Below are 20,741 nucleotides of genomic sequence, written 5' to 3' on the forward strand. Positions count from 1 at the left end.
GGCCCCTCCTCCGTGCTCCTTAGGCGCCAGGCCTGCTCATTTGTCCACCTTGGTTTCGACTGTCCGGTTGGAGGAACAGCACCGGGGTCAGAGCGAATGAGCGGCCTGTCGCGGGCACAAGCATGGCTCTGGCTGCAAGTGACGGGTGAGCCACGGCATCTGAGAAAAGCGGTAGTGGGCTCCGGCCTCATCGCAGGATCAGTCTGGCTTCTCGGTGGAGAATACTGAGGAGGGTGAGGGAAGGACCAGAGGGACCTATGAACCAATGCGGTAATCAAGGTGGGTGGTCGCCGGTCAGGTTGTGGACACACTAGTCCAGCATGAAATATCCAGAACAAGGCAGGGAGTAGAGGCGGCCTCTCAATGCGGAGCTGTTCACTCAGAGTGAGGATACCGCTTTGCTCTTACTCAGACCCTCTTCTTCCTACTTCAGTTACCCCAGCTTGCTGGATGGTACCCTCTTCTCTGTGTGCTATGAGGTAGCAAAGTCTGGGCGGAAGAACCATCTTGGATGCCCCCGTTATGGGGGGCTGAGCTGTGTCTGAGCTGTTACGGGGACTTCTGAGTGGGCAAAGACCAGAGCAACGGGAGAATCTAGGTTTTCTGTGGACCTGCTCTTCTGAGAGACGCCCCAGGCCACAGGAAGGGCTCCAGCTGGTTCCATTTCCTCAATAGCCAGATGAGAATGAAAGCAAAAGGGAGGGGGAGTCAAGGACACGGTACTTGGAGCAAGTAGGGAATTTTGCCAACTAGCTTTACAGTCATCAATAGTAAAATAACTACCACAAGGCAGCTAGACTGGAAGTTACGTTATGCTCTCAAATCCTAGGGTTTACGTTCTCCAGCTAAAAGTCCAAGAGTTACTAAGGTTAACACTCTGTGTGCGGTTCTGAGCCCCCCACATGGAAGTCAGGATGCTTCTCAACTGCTGGTGATCATGTAGAAACGCCCGGTGCCACAGGTCTCCTTTGCCACCAGCTCAGCTTTCAGCCTCTTTCTTACATCCCTAGGGGTTAATGTTAGCAGTATGCTGGTTTTTCTCTTAAGAAAAATTTGTAAAACATAATGAACTTGTAAGAAATTCAGCAACAACCTGTGAAAATGGAGAAAAAAAAGAAAAAAGAACATCACTCCACAGGTTGAAGTGTCCCCCTCTCCAATAGCCAACCTCCTCCTTCCTCCAGAGGCAGTCACTACCCTGAATGAGATTGGGATTACTCCAAGTGTTCCCCGAAATTTTACCACGAAATCTGTACTCCAGAGCAATACGAAGCATGTTTTGCATTCATATAAATGCATAAGATTTAGGAGTTCCCTTGTGGCTCAGCAGGTTAAACATCTCACGTTGTCACTGCTATGGCTCGGGTTCAATCCGTAACCCAGGGAACTACCATATGCTGGGGGCAAGGCCAAAAAAAAAAAAAAAGGCAAGAGATTTCATCTGCAGCTTGCATTTTTTTCTCCATGAATTTATCAAGATTTACCCTTTTTGATATATGAAGCTTTATTTCACTTACCTTCACTGTTGTACAGTTTGCCATTAAATGAATTTACCACCATTTATCCTGTCTTTTTTTTTTTTTTTTTTTTTTTTTTTTGACGGCTTTGTGGCACATTAAGTTCCTGGACCAGAGCAATTGGGACCTACCCCCAGCTGTGGCAACATGAGATCCTTAACCCACTGCGTCCGGCCAGGGATGAACATACATCCCAGGGCTCCAGAGACGCTACTGATTCCACTGCACCACAGTGACACCTACTGTCTACTTTTTTTTTCTTTTTTTTTGTATGTTTTGGGCTGCACCCATGGCAAATGGAAGTTCCCAGCCTAGGGGTCAAATCAGAGCTGTAGCTGCCAGATTACGCCACAGCCACAGGCACGCAGAATCCAAGCCGCATCTGCAACCTACACCACAGCTCACAGCAACACCAGATCCTTAACCCACTGAGTGAGGCCACGGATGGAACCTGCATCCTCACAGATATTAGTGGGGTTCGTTACCACTGAGTCATGATGGGAACTCCCTATCTGCCTACCTTTGACAGCCGCTTATATTCATTCAAAATTCTCCTTAAAGCAAGGAACTGGGAGTAAAAATCAAAAAACTATTGCCCTCATGGAGCTTACACTCTAGAGAGGAACATGCAATATAAAAACATGTAGAATATGTAACAGGCCAGATGGGGGTAAAGGCTAAAAGCAAAGTAGGAAGAGCGAGAGGGGCTGCTGGAGAGGCTGAGCTTCCGTTGGAGGATCAGGGAAGGGCTTATAGAGAAGGTAACCATGCAAAGCAAAGATCCGAGAGCAGGGAGGAAGCCGGCCATTCAGACATCGCGGGGCAGCGCACTACAAGCAAAGGGCCTCCAGTTTCTGCTACCACATTCACATACCGGCCCCCTTACGGACGCATGCAGGCTTTCTGCGCTGTCACCCCTCCCAGTGGGACTGACAGGTCATAGGGTAGGAATATGTCCCACACTGGTAGAAATGTCACCCTGTTTCCAAAGAGATGGCACGTTTTTATACTTTCACGAGCACTGGCTAGGTGTTCCCCTGCTCCACATTCTCACCAACGCTTGGCAGTGTCAGATGTGTAAATATTTGCCAACTGGTCCAGTGGCGGCACCTTGGTAGTGCTAGGACACAGGTTCAATCCCAGGCCCAGTGGGTTAAGGATCCAGCCTTTCCACAGCTGCAGTGCAAGTCATAACCGCAGCTCAGATCTAATTCGTGGTGGGAGCTCCATACGCTGTGGGGCGACCAAAAAGGAAAAATTAAAACAACATTAAAAATAAAACTTTTTTTTCATTGTTTGTGTTTTATGCCTTCACTTCAAAATCTCAACTATAGGAGTTGCCGGTGTGGCTCTGTGGGTTAAGATCCTAAAATAGCATCCAAGAGGATGCCGGGTCCATCCCTGGCCCCGATCATTGGGTTAAGGATCTGGCCTCGCCACAATCTGAGGCATAGGTCGAAGATGCGGCTTGGATCCAGTGTTCCGGTGGTCGTGTTTACAGTAGCTGCAGCTCTGAATTGGCCCCTAGCCTGGGAACTCCCATATGCCGCATTCCTGCAGTAAAAACAAAACAAAACTCAACTACATTTGGGACCTAAAAATAGCATCCTGTATTTTCTCCTAAAAGAGTTTTTTTTTTTTTTTTTTTGTCTTTTTGCCATTTCTAGGGCCACTCCTGAGGCATATGGAGGTTCCCAGGCTAGGGGTCTAATCGGAGCCATAGCCACGGGCCTACGCCAGAGCCACAGCAACGAGGGATCCGAGCCGCGTCTGCAACCTACACCACAGCTCACGGCAACGCCGGATCCTTAACCCACTGAGCAAGGCCAGGGATCGAACCCACAACTGCATGGTTCCTAGTCAGATTTGTGAACCACTGAGCCATGACGGGAACTCCCTAAAAGATTTTTTTAATCAGCTTAATAATTGCAGTATAACTGACACATAACAAACTGCATATTTAAAGTGTACAATTTCACAAGCTTTGACATGTTTAAACCCATGAAACCATCACCATCATCAGAAGAAGGAACAGAACCATCATCCCCCCAAGTTTCTTCACGCCCCTTGAAGTCCATCCCTCCCATCTCTCCACACGCTTCCCCGTTCCTCTACTCCCAGGTAACCACAGGCCTGCTATTACTGTAGATTAGATTGAATTTTCTAGAGTCAGTATATAAATGGAATGACAAGTTGCCTACTCTTTTCTTGGGTGGGTTGGGAGTAATCTGGCTTCTTTTACTCAGCATAATTATTTTGATTATTATTATTATTATTATTTTTTTTTTTTGCTTTTTAGGGCTGCACATGCACCATATGGAAGTTCCCAGGCTAGGGGTCGAATCAGAGCAGCAGCTGCCAACCTACACCACAGCAACACAGAATCCGAGCTGTGTCTGCAACCTACACCAGAGCTCACGGCGATGCCAGATCCTTAACCCACTGAGTGAGGCCAGGGATCGAACCTGTATCCTCACGGATACCAGTCAGGTTCCTTAACCGCTGAGCCACAACCAGGACTCCATCGTAATTATTTTGAGATCGACTCATGTTGTTGCATGTATTGATAGATCACAGCATTTTTTTTGCTGAGTAGTGTCCCATTTTACGGATCTACCACCATTTGCTTATCCAGTCATCAACCAATGGACACTTAGGTTGTTTCCAGTGTGGGGCTATTACACCGAAAGCTGCTGTGAACACTAGCATAGGTACAAGTCCTCGTAGGGACGTATCTTTTCTTTGGGGTAAATGTCCAGGAGTAGAACGGCTGGATCCTTCTGCAGGTGTTAAGTTCAGTATTTTAAGAAACTGCCCTTTCGCTTTGCAGCGTGGTTGCATCATTTGACATCCCCGAGCACTGGGTGAGAATTCCAGCCCCGCCACACCCTCATCACTCTTTGCTACGGTCAGTCTTTCTGGTTTTTGCAGCCCCGGTAGATGTGCATTGGATTCTCACTGCAGTTCCGGGGGGAGGGGGTTGTTTGTTTATTTTTATGGCTGCACCACAGCATATGGAGGTTCCCAGGCTAAGGGTCTAATCCAAGCTACAGCCGCTGCCTCCACCACAGCCACAGCAACATCAGATCCGAGCCATCTGTGCAACAGACACCACAGCAGACAAACCGGCTAAGAAACTGCTTATTCTGGGGACTGTGTTGAATAAGGAAGCCTCATGATTTTATTTCTGCCTTGAAAGTTCACTGTTCCTGCTGTGGGTCCAAAGGATCGCAGAGGTGAAGAGTGGGCACCAATGAGAAGGGCACCCTGGATGGCAACGTGGCCCAGGCAGGTGGCAGTGGAGGAAGGACTCACTGAACGGACAGATGTGTCGGCAGTTGGAAATCACAGCGCTTGTGGATGGACTGTGTGCGCCGTGAGCCTGAACACTGTATCCAGATGGGTGTATGCAGCTCAGGTACAGGGATAAAGGATCAGTATCTTACCGGAATGGAAATTTTATTCGAAGCTGGGTAAACTGCGAATTTGGAGAGTACTTTAAAGGTTGTACTTTAGCTGAATCCTGGTCTTGTCAATTAGGTTTCTGTCCTGAACACCTGTGGATGGAGAGGGACATTTTTACTTTTCACAAATAAGGGGACACATCGATCACCCATGCCCACACCTCTGGCTCAGAGAGCCAGTCCTCTTCCGCCAGAGCCCAGGATGTGGCACTTGCCTTCTGGCAGGACTGCTGAAGCCCCCGCAGCTGGCCTTTGAGAACCAAGTGTGTTACCTTGTGGACACATCTTTATTTTGTTTTATTTATTTATTTATTTTTTGCCGTTTCTAGGGCCGCTCTCGTGGCATTTGGAGGTTCCCAGGCTAGGGGTCTAATCGGAGCTATAGCCGCCGGCCTACTCCAGAGCCACAGCAACGCGGGATCCTACACCAAAGCTCACAGCAATACCGGATCCTTAATCCACTGAGTGAGGCCAGGGATCGTACCTGCCACTTCATGGTTCCTAGTCGGATTCATTAACCATTGAGTCACGACGGGAACTCCGATATTTTTTGTTAGGGCCACACGTGTGGTATATGGAAGTTGCCAGGTAAGGCGCTGAATTGGAGCTGGAGCCAACAGCCTGCATCACAGCCATATCAATGCCAGATCCAGGTTGGGTCTATGACCTACACTGCAGCTCACAGCAACGCTGGGTCCTTACCCACTGGGCTAGGACGGGGATGGAACCCACATCCTCATGGATACTACTTGGGTTTGTTCCCACGGAGCCACAACGGGAACTCCCCTGTGGACACAGCTTTTAATTTCTCTTGCTGTCTCTGTATCTCTCACATGCGTACATGCTGGTTCCTACACAGCAGGTTAACCTTCCACGGTAACAGTACTTACTGTGCCTCTGGCTACACACATCAATGACCTGTATTCTACTTCCCAGCCAGGAACACGTGATAATGAGAACTTTGGACTCCATCATCTTAATATTCGTGGATAGAAGAAACTCTGACTTTAACTCAATGATGCACATTCAATGTGAACAGAATCATTTAGGAAAAGGTAGAGCCAATACTGCTTCCAAGTCCCATCAGCCGCAGATAATCGAGATCAACGTACCAGTGACATTCCTCCACAGAGTCCCGGGGAGAGACACGGGTTCCATAGAGTTGGGATCATCTTTGTTGTTAAAAATCTAATTTTGTCTCTCAAAAATACGTCGTTTAATTTCTGTACCATAATTATTTAAACATTCTCCTACTGGCGAGCATTTCTTATTTCTGTTCTTACAAACCGTGCTGTAATGAAGGTCCTACTTACTCCCACCAGCTTTCATACCTGGGCAGTTATTCCCATGAGGGAATCACAAAGCTAAGTTTGCTGATTCAACTCACGAGCATACTTTTTTTTTTTTTGGCTCCACCTATGGCATGCACACGTTCTTGGGCCAGGCATCAAATCCACACCACAAGTGATCTGAGCCGCAGCAGTGACACCTGATCTTTAATCCTCTGGGCCACAAGGGAACTCGCCATGAGCATACTTTACATTTGGATAGTTCTAATCTGAGGGTTACACTCCTATAACCACCCACAGGGGCTTAATAACAAGGTCCGTTTCTCCACTAATTTTGCCTACATCCAACATAGTATTTTTAAAAAATCTTTGCCAAACTTTTCCTATCAGTTTCCTATCAGTTTGGACTACATTTTCTGCAGCTGAAACACACCTCCCTAACTAGGATTTTTATCTGTTTTTCAAGTGTATTAAAACAAAAATGTAAGTCTTTTGATATAATTTTCTCTGTTTATTTCTCTCTTCATTCTCAATGCTGCAATTCTGCTGTGTTTTTCTTGATCATCTTAATTTGGAATTTATAGTTTGTTTTTCTCATAGTCACTTTTACCATATGTTTTCTGTTTTTATATTTATTACATCCTATTTTATGCTTTGATTAGAAATATTTTCCAGAAGTTCCCATTGTGGCTCAGTGGGAGCCACATCTCTAGGAGTTCCCGTCGTGGTGCAGTGGTTAACGAATCTGACTAGGAACCATGAGGTTGCGGGTTCGATCCCTGCCCTTGCTCAGTGGGTTAAGGATCCGGCGTTGCCGTGAGCTGTGGTGTAGGTCACAGACGCGGCTCGGATCCCGAGTTGCTGTGGCTCTGGCGTAGGCCGGTGGCTATGGCTCCGATTAGACCCCTAGCCTGGGAATCTCCATATGCCGATGGTGAGGCCCTAAAAAGATTTTAAAAAAGAGAAAAAAAAATATTTCCTCTTCCTGACTTCTTGTATTGACCACTAACTTTATTTCCATTTCTTCTTGTTTTTGCTACTTCAGTGCACCCATGATTCAGACTGCTATCGGACCTACTCTCTCATCGTTGTTTTATTTATTGTAAAACTGTAGCAATTCCTAGAGAAACACAAAAAGTCAGTATTCCAACACTCTGTCAACTTAGCTGTGTTCAGTTTTGTTCCCTCCCAAGCCTTTCACAGATGCCCACACAGCGCAACACAGCTTTTCCCAATTCATACTTCTCAGGACACGCTCTAGGTGTTTTCCAGATTTCTCCACAGTGCTCGTGAGTAGTTTATGGTGACTTCCTGAAACAAATCAGAAGTAGCCTAACTTTCCAGCACTGAGGGAACAAAGAAGTAAATAACAGCATTCCGGCTCTTTGAAATAGTACCTTCAGTCATTTAGTCAAATTGCATCAACCTATTTTGACTTTCCAGCAACAGCCTTTCCCACACGTGTTGATTTTATTAAGTGGTATTATCCACGGGAGTTTGATCATACCAATTATTTCTCACCAGCAATTTCACCAGGTATCAAATGCCACCCATGTTCAACGCTCATCTGGGAATAGTTTTTAAAAAAATCTACATGTCTTTGACAGCTTTTGTGACTTAAAATGAAATGTGTCATTTCCTCCCCTCGGTATGATTTTAGGTTAGAACCCTGATTGAAAGCTTTCTCACACCGATAATATGTATGCGGTTTCTCTCCAGCGTGTGTTCTCTTATGTTGAGCGAAGGACAAAGGACAACCGAAAGTTTTCCCACATTCATTACATTCGTGTGATTTCTCACCCACACGGAGTCTCTTGGGAACTGCCAGGGGCGATCCGTGGCTGGAGGCTTTTCCGCAGCCATCACATTTGCGAGGCTTCTCCTCGCCTGCGTCCTTTCCTGCTGTGTCTACGCTGAGCGGTCGCTAAAGGTTTTCCCACAATCTTTACATTCGTAGGGCTTTTCTCCCGTGTGTGTTCTCTTGTGCACATTAAGGTTAGAACTGCCACTGATGGACTTTCCACAGTCACCACATTTATAGGTTTCTCTCCAGTATGAGTTCCCTGATCTACAGTAGGGTAACCACTTCAGCTCCAACGAAAAGATTGTCCACCTTCATTCCACTCAGAAGGCTTCTCACCAGTGTGAATTCTCTGGTGCGAAACGAGGTGAAGTCTCTGCCAGAGAGATTTCCCACATTCACAGACGTTTTTTCCTACTGTAATTTCTCAGATGGTGGGAAGGAAACGAAAGCTTCTTAAAGGCGTTCCCACATTCATTACCTTCATAGTTTCTCCCCGCTGTGAGCTCTCGTGACCTGAGAGAGGAGCTATGAGTAAAAAAATCCCACTGTCCTTACATCCATAAAATTTCTCCCCTGTATCATCTCATGCGTAGAAAGGCTTCTGCTCTTGGGAGTTCCCATTGTGGCGCAGTGGTTAACGAACCTGACTAGGAACCGTAAGGTTGTAGGTTCGATCCCTGGCCTTGCTCAGTGGGTAAAGGATCCGGCGTTGCCACGAGCTGTGGCTTGGACTCCGAGGTGCTGTGACTGTGGCGTAGGCCGGCAGCTACAGCTCCGATTCGACCCCTAGCCTGGGAACCTCCATATGCCGCAGGAAAAGGCAAAAAGACCGAAAAAAAAAAAAAAAAAAAGAAAGGCATACGCTCTGGCTGGTGCATGTACTGTGCTCACTCAATGGACATAGTTTTTCCAAGACCTTTCCACATGGGCCGCCTCTACAAGACTTCTTCTCTACCAAGATTTCACGAGGATTCTGTAAAAGAAAATAACGCTGAAAGCTCTGCCATCCCGAGTCAACGTGGTCAGAATGTTCTTTGTTCAAACACCTCAGGGAAGAAGCCACGTTTGAGCTGCAGCTGCATCTTCCCGCATTTCTCAGCCTCTTCCACAGCCCTCGGGTCACTGCCTGCCCTTGTCTCTACTCCACTGGCACCACACAGCCGTCGCTTGTCTTCTGCTTCTCTGATTTATCCCGAGATTTCCAAGCATAAGCTACGGCAGAAAGCCAGGAGTCACCCGTCGTGGATCTTTCCGGGTGCTCGCTGCTGGGGAATTTCTCGCCAGCCACAGCCTCTGCTGATGGAGACTCCTGGATCTCAGGTCTGTTCTTACAGACTGGAAGGAAAGGACAACTGGTTTGGGTGCTTGAGAAAAAACTCCCAGCGTGAGAATGATGAGGTAAAAGCAATGAGATGTGCACAGACGAGCAGATGTTTTGAAATATCAGCTAAGGGTGGTCTCGTGATTAAGGATCTGGCATTGTCACTGCTGTGATGTGGGTTCAATTCCTGGCCTGGGAACTTCTGTGTGCCGCAGGCACGGCAAAAAAAAAAAAAAAAAAAAAAAAGAAAAAATCAACTAAGGGAAGAGCAGAAACTTTGAGAGAAGAAGCCACTACGTGTACACCGGGAACAAGAGGAATCCACAGGAAGACTCATCAGCTAAGTGAGGAGGGGATGCTATCAGAGGGGAAAGAGCATGGAAGGAACACACAGTTCCGACGATAAAAACCTCAGTACAGCCACCTCTCTGTAATGCCCAGGTAAGCCCAATTCCCCTCCAGCTTCCTCCTTAATATCCATTCCTCCTACAACTGATGGCTTATTAAGCCTTCTAACAAACCAGTCTCACAACACCAAGAGGACGCCTCTGTAGACCTATAGCCCCCCAAGAACCCAGAGTCAGGGTCAAATCACCACAGCTCCCCCCGTTTTTCTCCCGGCTTCTTTTGTTCTCACTGCACATGACCACTTCCCCACGAACACACAGTTCCTGTCCGCCTGAGAGGCGGCCTATAACGTTCTCAGGTTATAGCAACTCTTCCCCTTTCCTCATCATTCAGGTCCCCACTCCCAGGTAACCTCCTCTGAGAGAGCTCCGGTCTCCCCTCCAATGAGTTCCTCCTCCTCTTCCCCCTCGCTGCCGCTTTGTCTGCTGCTTAGAGCTGTTTAATACTATTTATGGGAGTTCCCGTCGTGGCGCAGTAGTTAACGAATCCAACTAGGAACCATGAGGTTCCCTGCCCTTGCTCAGTGGGTTAACGATCTGGCGTTGCCGTGAGCTGTGGTGTAGGTTGCAGACGCGGCTCGGATCCCGCGTTGCTGTGGCTCTGGCGTAGGCCGGTGGCTACAGCTCCGATTCAACCCCTAGCCTGGGAACCTCCATATGCCACAGGAGCGGCCCAAGAAATAGCAAAAAAAAAAGAAAAAAAAATACTATTTACTGTCGCCTGGTTCTTTTGGTCCTGTGTTGACCGTCCCTGGACACCACATGGTGGAGGCTTTAGGGTCCACAGGGGCAGGGACCTCATCAGTCTGCTTACGCTGCTGCCCGGCACCCAGCACAGTCATGTAGCGCGGGGGGTGCCTGGGACAGGTCTGATGTGGACAGACCGGACTCACAACCATGCTCCCTGCAGCCTGACCCCTGTCGGGCGGGGAAACTCAGCCCCTGACGGTGGGAAAGAAGTTACGGAACTAACTGTGAGGAGGGCTTTGCAGTATCAAGCAGGACGAAAGAGGGACCCAGAAACCCGCCAAGGGCTTCTCTGATTCTTTTGCTGGACCCTAACTTCAAATGCAGAGGAAGAGGCTCCCTAAGCCGAGGCAAAGAACAGCTGCTGGGGTCCTGCGAGGTGACACAGCGTGGAAGACCTGAGTTCTGACACAGCTCGGGCTTCAGTAAGCACCCCAGGCATTCAGCCAAAACCTTCGAAAGCTACGCCCCAGAGGAAAGACCACGTCTAAGAATAAGGGCCACATCCAAAGACTAAAGCAAGATTAAAGTAACCCTACCTTAGTCACTCCTAAACCAAGCCCCACCAGGATTAGGGCGCTTTGTAATGACTTCACTGCCCACCAGCACAAAACTGACACTTGTCCGTAGAAGATGACAACCTACAGTCCCTACAACGCGTTATCCACAGTGTCCAATACACACACACACACAAGTGACGAGGCATGTAACAATCTGAATAAGGTGACACAACAAGAAAAACAAAGTCCATGGGGAACTATATCTAATCATTTATGATGGAGCGTGATGGAGGATAACGTGACAAGCGTGTATCCATGTACGTGTGAATGGGCCGCCTTGCTGTGCAGCGGAAAATTGACACAACACTGCAAATCAGCTGTAAAGGAAAAAATAAAAATCTTTTACTATTTTTTAAAAAGATAAATCAGAAAAAAGAAAAAAAAGTCAACAAAAACAGCATACCAAACGTTAGAAGTAGCAGGAAAATATTTTAAAATAACTGCTATAAACATGTTCAAGAATTTCATAGATAAAAACTGAAAAAAGAACCAAATAACAATTCTAAAATTAAATACAAATATAGAATCTGAAATAAACCATGAACAGATTTAACCTCGGACTGGACACAGGAGAAGACTATGAATTCAAGGCAGGAAAGTGGAAACGTCACGATGACGCCGAAGGAGGGAGAAGAAGGCAAAAGCGGAGCACTGGACAAGTGGGCTAACCCGCAGCTGGAGTTACAGCAAAAGAGAGAAAACGGCAGAGGGCATTTTTGGGGAGACAGGGGGAGAGCTTTCCTACACCGATTGAGGGCAACATCCCATGGATCCAAGAAGCTCAGCAAACTCCAAGCAGAATCATTCCGAGTAAGACCTCGCCTAAGACATCATAACCTATGAAAGCTGAATACAAAGGAGAACCTTTAGGGAGTTCCTGCTGGGGCTCAGCGGGTTCCAAAACCGACTAGTATCCTCGAGGATGCAGGTCTGATCCCAGGCCTCGCCCAGTGGGCACTGCTGTGAGCTGTGGTATAGATCACAGATGAGGCTTGGATCTGGCGTTGCTGGGGCTGCGGTGTAGACCAGCAGCTGCAGCTCTGACTGGACCCCTAGCCTGGAAACTTCCACACGCTGCAGATGCAGCCCTAAAAAGCAAAAACTTTAAAAGTAATCAGAGGGAGTTCCCACCGTGGCGCAGAGGAAATGATCTGACCGGGAACCACGAGGTTGCGGGTTCCATCCCTGGCCTCGCTCCGTGGGTTAAGGAACCGGTGTTGCCGTGAGCTGTGGTGTAGGCTGCAGACGTGGCTTGGATCCCACGTGGCTGTGGCTGTGGCGTAGGCCGGCGGCTGCGGCTCTGATTGAACCCCCAGCCTGGGAACCTCCATATGCTGCGGGAGCGGCCCTAGAAAGGGGAAAAAGACATAATAACACCAACCGTAATAGCAGGAGCAATAGCAGGAGTAAGAACATGTATGTGTATTTCCTGGCAAATGTTCTATCCCTAAGGTCTGAGATTGGTAACATTCACTTTTCCGTTTGTTAGTTTTTTAGGGGTGGAATCCGAGCTATAGATGCCAGCCTATGCCACAGCCACAGCCACGCCAGATCCCCAACCTGCTGGGCAAGGCCAAGGATGGCACCCGCATCCTCATGAATACTAGTCAGATTCGTTTCCACTTTGCCACAAGGGGAACTCCTAACAGTCACATTTAAACTGTCTAACTACCACTCAAAAAGGATCCAACCAGTTCTCACCTCAACTGTCATCAAGGTTACCTTTCGCCTGCTGCTGATCACCTATGGCGACAGAAGGCCAACCTCACAACTCAAGAATAGGGTGTCCTCGGAGAGTCAGCCGAGAAAGATCAACAAACAATAACTGAGATGGATCGCCTGTGTAAATAAATGTCAATTATTGTAAACATCCACCTCAAGCTCAATATGGGTGAGGGCAGCCTGATCTTGGGGAGAAAACACTGAAATGCGAGGTTAAGAAAGGAAGTCAGAACTTCATCAGTAGAAAAACGATCACAGTAAGAAGTAACTTGGATGGCGGCCTTTGCAAAACACTGGCCCCTGGCGCGTTCCTTCTGTTGGGCAGGTGACTTGGTCGGTACCCTGGACTGACAGCAGAGACATCCTGATGAGGGCTTGCTGCGCAAGGGCAGCAGCCTGCAGGGAGCATCTCAGGTTCTGGGCACTTGGCAGCGCATCTTTCAGTTCCTCGTCACCCCCCGGAACGTGCACAAGCAGCTGGTAGGGTCATTTTAAAGGATACGCGTGACAACTCAGTTTCTGCTTTGTTTTTTTCTTTTTAGGGCCCTGCCTGTGGCAGCTGGACGTTCCTCGGCTCAGGGTTGAATCAGAGCCGCAGCCGCAGCAACGCCGGACCCGAACCGCATCTGCGACCTACACCGCAGCTTGTACAGCGCCGGATCCTTATTCCACTGAATGCGGCAGGGATCGAACCCGCGTCCTCATGGATACTAGTCGGACTGTCAACCAGCTGAGCCACAGCAGGAACTCCTAGCTTCCACTTTTTCATGTAACATTTTATTGAGTCCATATTAAAGACTTAACAAGACAGAATAAAAAAGTGAAAAGTGACAGGCAGTGTGCGTTTAAACTTTAAAGCAGAGACACAGAAATGGAATCATCAATTCTCATTTCACTAACTTTTCCCCTGTACATCCACTCCACTCTCCAAGAACACTTCAGGAACGACACCCGACTTCCAGAGACAACCACAACACGCACGGAAGCCTCATCCAGGCCAGAATGACAGAAACAGAAGCCAGGAGTTTAAAATGATGACAGACTCTATCTGAAAGCTCCACTGGGTACAGCGTGTTTTTTAGACTATATGGAAATGATCAAGGAAGCCTGGATCTGCAGAAAGGAATGAAAAGCAACCCTAAACTAATGAATTAGGAAAAATGACTGTACGAAACTACCTTTAAAGTCCTTTAAAATAATAACGCCACAAAAAATTATTAAAAAAAATAAAATAAAAAATTTAAAAAATAAATAAATAAAATAAAATAATAACGCCCATGCAAAGCAAGAATAACAACATATAATCAGGCTTATACAATATGTAGAAGTGATACAAATATGACAACAGGGAAAATTGCAGCTATACCAATATATAAGTTTTTACACTGCACATTAAGTGGCATAATCGTAATTTCAGGTGGACTATGGTAAGTTAATATTTGTACTGTTAACCTTAGAGCAAATAAAACATGAGATTATACAATATTACAAAGACATAAAGCTAAGAAGGGATAAAAGGAGATGAAATGGAATAAATACCCAATTAATCCAAAAGAAGGCAGACCGGAAAAACAAAGGTACAAAGACCAGATGAGACACGCAGAATAACGAGGTGGTAGACGTTAACCCGCGCACGTCAGTAACTACACAATAAATTCAAATTTACTGAACAGTCAAATTAAAAAATAAGATGGCTAAATGGATTACAAAGAAAACCCAATTAAGCGCTGTTCACAAGACACTCACTTTAGCATTCAACATGTGAGTTGAAAGTAAAAATAAAAAGACATGCAGGAGTTCCCATCGTGGCTCAGCAGTCAACAAACCTGACTAGGATCCATGAAGATGAGGGTTTGATCCCTGGCCTCGCTCAGTGGGTTAAGGATCCGGCATTGCCGTAAGCTGTGGTGTGGGTCACAGACGCAGCTCAGATCCCGAGTTGCTGTGGCTCTGGTGTAGGCCTGGGGCTACAGCTCCGATTAGACCCCTAGCCTGGGAACCTCCAAATGCCGAGGGTGCAGCCCTAGAAAAGATGAAAAGACAAAAAAAAAAAAAAAAAAAGACATGTAATGGAGTCTACAGACTACAAGAAAGCCAGCTGGCTATATTAAGATCAAGCATAAAAGGCATTACCAGAGGAAAAGGACATTTTGCAGTGATAAGAGGGTATGTGCAACAGGAAGACCAAACAATCTGATCTGTCCGTAAGCCCAGCAACTTATCTTCAAAATACATGAAGCAAAAATTGATAAAAAACATCCAGAGATACAAACTACTACGTATACAATAGATAAACAATAGATAAGCAAAAGGATATACTGCACAGCACAGGGAAATACAGCCACTGCTTTGTAATAACTCTGAATGGAGTATAACCTATAAAAATACTGAACCACTATGCTGTACACCTGAAACTAAGAAAATTTTGTAAATCAACTGTAATTCAATAAAAAAATAAAGTTATGCTAGTTTCATAAAAATTATTTTTCAGTTTTCATCACAAGAGATAAAAATTACAGCTACGTGGTGATAGGTGTTAACTAAACTTATTTGGTGATCATTTCACCACACACGTCTATCAAAACATAACATCGTAGACCTTAATGTAACACGATTTTATATGTTGATTGTACCTCAGTAAAACTAGAAAAAAACTGATTGAAAAAGAGAAACAGATCCAATCATGGTTGGAAATTTATTTATTTTTATTGTTTTTTAAGGGCTGCACCTGCCACAGCATATGTAGGTTCCCAGGCGAGGGGTCAAACTGGACGGGAACGCCCATGGTTGGAAATTTAATACTCTTCTGCCAGTAACTGACAGAATAAGCAAACAAGAAAATGCACAAGAGGCGTTCCTGTTGTGGTTCAATGGTTGATGAACCTGACTAGCATCCATGAAGACGCGGGTTCGATCCCTGGCCTCGCTCAGTGGGTTGAGGATCCAGCGTTGCTGTGAGCTGTGGCGTAGGTCACAGATGTGGCTCGGATCCCGCGTTGCTGTGGCTGTGGTGTAGGCTGGCGTCTATAGCTCTGATTAGACCCCTAGCCTGGGAACCTCCATATGCCACGGGAGCGGCCCTAAAAAAACAAAAAAAAAAAAAAGAAGAAAGAAAGAAAAGAGGAGTTCCCGTCGTGGCACGGTGGTTAACGAATCCGACTAGGAACCATGAGGTTGCGGGTTCGGTCCCTGCCCTTGCTCACTGGGTTAACGACCCGGCGTTGCCGTGAGCTGTGGTGTAGGTTGCAGACGCGGCTCGGATCCTGCGTTGTGTGGCTCTGGCGTAGGCCAGTGGCTACAGCTCCGATTAGACCCCTAGCCTGGGAACCTCCATATGCCACAGGAGCGGCCCAAAGAAATAGCAAAAAGACAAAAAAAAAAAAAAAAAAGAAAGAAAAGAAAAGAAAATGCATAAGAATAAAGTGTGTGCAACACAACCAAGCTATTTAATTTAACTGACATTTATCAAACACTGTGCCCAACAAGAGCAGACTGTACATTCACTAAGATAGACCATTCAATAAACTTAAAAGGACTCAATTCATACAGAATATTTTCTTTGACCACAGTGGAATTAACCTAGCCATCAATAAAAAAAACTCATCATACTAAGAAATACAGTATGTTTTACAAACCAAAGAAGTCAGTTTCACATATGCAAAGACATGAGCAGTAGCAAAAATATAACAGATGAAAATGTGCAGGATGCAGTTAAAACAAAGCTCAAAGGCAAATGTGTAGCTATACGTGCAAGCATTCAAAAGGAAGGGTTACGATGAATGACCTAAGCTTCCATCTCAAGAAGTCAGGAAAAACAAAAGTAAACCGAGCAAAGGAAGGAAATAATAAAGTGGGGAAACCAATGGAATGAAGGAGAAAAAATACAGTCATGACAACATACGCATGCAGAGCATTCGATAAAAACACCCATCATGATAAAGGCTCAGCAAACCAGGAAGAGAGTAGCTTCAATCAGATGTTAGTTTTAGGTATGATTTCTACTGTTCCTTAATTTCATTTTCTAATTATTTGTTGCAAGTCCATCTTCAACCTACACACGGCTTGTGGCAACGCCAGATCCTTAACCCACTGAGCAAGGCCAGGGATGGAACCTGCATCCTTGTGGATACTAGCTGGGTTCTTAAGCCACTAAGCCACAACAGGAACTCCTAAAAGGAACGTTTTTTCCTATGAAATGGTAACAGACAACTGGATAGTTATAAGAAAAAATAAATCCTGGAGTTCCCATTGTGGCGCAGGGGAAACAAGTCTGACTAGTATCCTTGAGGACAGGGGTTCGATCCCTGGCCTTGCTCAGTGGGACAGGGATCCAGGATTGCTCTGAGCTGTGGTGTAGGTCACAGGCTCAGATCCCGCGTGGCTGTGGTGTAGGCTGGCAGCTGTAGCTCTTGTTTGACCCCTAGCCTGGGGACTTCCATATGCGGTTGGTGTGGCTGTACAATGCAAAAAATAAATAAACAAATGAATAAATAAATACACAAATCCCTTGTCTACTACCTCACACTTACATAAAAATTAAATCAAGGTGGAGATTACATTTTCATGTAAAAGCAAAAACTGTACAACTACCAAGAGGAAACAGGAGAATATATTTGGAGTTTTGGCACAGTCAAAGATTTCTCTGAACATTTAAGAAAAAAGGAAAGAAAGGAGTTCCCGTCGTGGCTCAGTGGTTAACGAATCCAACTAGGAACCAGGAGGTTGCGGGTTTGATCCCTGGCCTCGCTCAGTGGGTTAAGGAACCAGCGTCGCCGTGAGCTGTGGTGTAGGCTGCAGATGAGGCTCGATTCCCACATCACTGTGGCTGTGGTGTAGGCTGGCAGCTACAGCTCTGATTAGACCCCTAGCCTGGGAACCTTCACACACCACGGGAGCAGCCCAAGAAAAGGCAAAAAGACAAAAATAAATAAATAAATAAAAGTTTTTTTAAAAAGGAAAGAAAGAAAACACAAAACGCATAACCTAAAAGAAAAAAATAATAAAATCAGACCTTAGTAATCCATGACCCAGAAATTTCACCCCTAATTTTGCAAGAGCAATAAAAACACAGGTCCACTCAAAGCTCTGTATAAGAATGTTCACAGCAGCATCAGTCACAACAGCCCCAAACTAGAGCAAAGCTCAACGTTCATCAACAGAACAGATAAACTGCTGCTCATTCAAAAACTGAAATACTACTCAACAGGGTAATTCCAAAATGAAGATTAAATAAGAGCAGTATCAGGCAAACACAAAGTGGGGGAATTCTGTCACTGCGAAATAAATGACAAAGCGAGCTCTTTAGGCAAGAGGAAAATAAGCCTGGGAAGAATTATGCAAGTGAAGAGGAGTGAAGAGCAGGACAAAGGGTAGATATGAAGGAAATTATAAACAGGCTATAAAGATCCTGTCCCCATCCAACCCGGGCAGCATCTTGGGAGAGGCCTCTGTCCATCACCCATGGCTCTACCGCGGGTTCTAGCTGGGCACCGAGAGCTGGCTTGGGGATCCAGGGCCCTGTCCAAGGGAGCGATCAGGCTGTGAGGCTCCGGTTCACTGATCCCGCGCGCCCGGCCAGGTCACACCCGCTCTGCTGAGACCCCAAGCAGAAGTCGACGCAAGGCACAGCCCCGCCGCGTGACGAGATGCCCAAAGGTCTCCAGCACACGTCTCAGTGCAGCCATGTCCTCGAAGGTTACCTGCCCCCGAGATGTCACCCCTGTGTGCGCGCAAACAAGACCCTTTTCTTTGCAAAGCTCCCAGAAGGTCAGGGAAGGGCCACATGAGGACGCGAGGAAGGACTCTGGTGGACAGAGATGTCCTGAGCGCTCTGGCTTCCGAGAGGTACCTGTGGCTTTCCGGGGGTGCTGCGGGTGTGCCGCAACCATTTGGAGGGGTGCCTCCGTACTACCGAAACCTTTACCCCCTAAGAATCTCATTCACTTCTCGGGAAACGAGGGATCCTCCCCAAGTTCCGAAGGTACAGTCCGCCTTTGGGATTCCTCTTCCTCTTGGTGCCACCAGGTATAAAACGCCGACCACGTTACGAACGGTTGATGACGTTAACATCCGCCAGGGGTTCTCTGGGCTTGGGCGCAATACCGAGTCTCAGACAGAAACACCCGTAAACCTCGAAAGAGCCTAAGAGAGCAGCTGCTACTTCCTGCGGTGCTTTTAGTCTTTCCACGAGAGCCGGGGCTCAGAAAGCGCTCAGGTTTTGGAACACAGGTTACCTGCTTCAACAGAACCGAGGAGACATGAGTCCTCTTTGGGCAAATCTTTCCAGGCGATGAGAAGACCGGAACCGCGCGTCGCTTGAATGGGTGGACGCTCCACGCGGGTCACGCGTTTTCGCGCTGATACCTTCATGCGGCGGACACACTCGCGGACTGCAGACCAGGCGGCGTCCTCTACGTCCCTTCAGCCCTCCTCGGCCACGACGACAGGCGGAGGGTCCCCGGTTGGGGGAGACACGCCCTCCGGCCCTGGGTTCAGACCCCGTGGGTCAGGAGGGAGGGCGCGGCCACGCACCGGGAGCCGGGCTGCCAGGAGCCCCGCGGCCGAGGTCGCGACCAAGTCAGGGCAAGAAGCGAGGGGGCAGCGTCGAGGGCGGCCAGGCGCTCTCACGGGGGAGGAGCCGGGGCCGAGATGCCGGCCGGATCCGCGGCCCTCCGGAGGGGTACTCGGGACCCCAGGCCGCGGCGGCCTTCGGCGGGAACTACCACGGCCGGGAGGCCCCGCGGCGCCACCGCCGGACGTACGCGAGGGCGCCGCAGCCGCCCAGGAGAGGCCCGCGAGGGCGCCGGTGGACGGAGTCCACTTCCCAGTAGCCCCCGCGGCGGGGCGTCCCGGCCCACGCGAGCGCACGCGAGGGACGCCGGTGCGTGGGGTCGCCGCTGCGCTCACCTCCCAGGGGCTGTAGTGCTACGGCCGGACCGCCACCCGAGGGCGCCCGAGAGCCCGATGACATCTTCCAGACGGCACGGCGATAGGCGCGACCCCCAAAATGAGTGTGCGCGGCCGGACCTTGGCTGGAAATGGAGCTTTCCGGCATTCGGTCCAGGTTCCCGGGCCAGGGCTAGACCACACTTAGACCAGTTTCTCCTGCTGTAGGACACGGAAGCGACACTTGGGCGGGCGTCCACCACAGTCTGCGCGGCCCGAAGATGAGCGTTCTGGGTGTTCTAGGGACTCAAATTCACATTAGCCTTGTCCGCCAGGCGGCGTGCGTGAGTACTTAGAGCTTCTGACTACATCTCCCAGGGCGCTCCGCGATGCCAGTGGGTGGCTCCAGTCTGCGGCCCCTAGGCGCGAGGCATTTCGGGAATTGTAGTCCATTGTCTCCAGGCTTCGGGAGGCCGCTGACGACAGCCTGGTCTCCACACAAGCGGTGGACGATGGTGGAACCTCAGGAGAGTTCCCTTGTGGTGCATGAAGGGAGTCCGGTGCTTGGGTGGCCGCCGTGCTGGTTCTTCTGGCAATTATGACCCGGCTACGGGCGGAAGCAGGGGCGGGGGTCCAGAAACCTGACTACATTTCCCAGAAGGACGCGTGCGTGGCCTCCCCACCCACGTGAGTGCCCGCGGAAGCCCCCAGTGGGTCGGGTCACTGCTGTGCTTGGCCTCCTGGGAGCTGTAGTCCTCAATCCTGACCACAGACCTGGGGGTCCGCAGAGCCAGGCCACCTTTCCCCGAAGGACTGCCTATCGCGTAGTCCACACCTGAGAAATTCTTCCCTACCCCCACCCCCAAAAAGATGCTACCTTCAAAAATATACCTTAGTAGGGACAAAATAAATGTCACCTTGTTTGTTTTATAGGAGACATAGATTTACTTATCTGCCTTTTTTGGGCCACACCCGTGGCATATGGAGGTTCCCAGGCTAGGGGTTGAAGGGGAGCTCCAGCTGCC

General features: G+C 48.2%; 2 protein-coding genes, 1 long non-coding RNA gene and 1 pseudogene across 3 annotated transcripts in view; 1 reads left to right on the forward strand and 3 right to left on the reverse strand.

Moving 5' to 3' along the window:
• Positions 1 to 20,741, forward strand: part of LOC110261339 (zinc finger protein 444) — a 996,914-nt gene that overhangs the window by 573,644 nt on the left and 402,529 nt on the right. The gene's annotated exons all lie outside the window — the stretch shown is intronic.
• LOC110261340 (uncharacterized) overlaps positions 736 to 20,741 on the reverse strand; it is a 70,924-nt gene continuing 50,918 nt past the window's right edge. Inside the window, exons 5-6 of the mRNA XM_084965690.1 lie at positions 4,964 to 5,074; positions 736 to 1,093 (exon numbers count right to left, since the gene is read on the reverse strand). Coding sequence (XP_084821816.1) covers positions 5,050 to 5,074 — 25 coding nt within the window. The 3' untranslated portion in view covers positions 736 to 1,093; positions 4,964 to 5,049. The remainder of the gene's footprint in view (positions 1,094 to 4,963; positions 5,075 to 20,741) is intronic.
• LOC146402516 (uncharacterized) lies at positions 7,346 to 10,644 on the reverse strand (annotated as a pseudogene).
• On the reverse strand, positions 15,516 to 20,036 carry LOC146402517 (uncharacterized). Its single transcript, XR_014806889.1, has 2 exons — positions 17,605 to 20,036; positions 15,516 to 16,920 (listed from the first exon to the last, which is right to left on the reverse strand). It is a non-coding gene; the product is annotated as an uncharacterized LOC146402517 (long non-coding RNA).

The sequence above is a fragment of the Sus scrofa genome, chromosome 6 (genome assembly GCF_054392235.1).
Source record: "Sus scrofa isolate SSC_HxYL_T2T_F1_AM1 chromosome 6, Sscrofa_HxYL_maternal_Yorkshire_Landrace_v2.0, whole genome shotgun sequence".
Lineage (NCBI taxonomy): Eukaryota > Metazoa > Chordata > Mammalia > Artiodactyla > Suidae > Sus > Sus scrofa.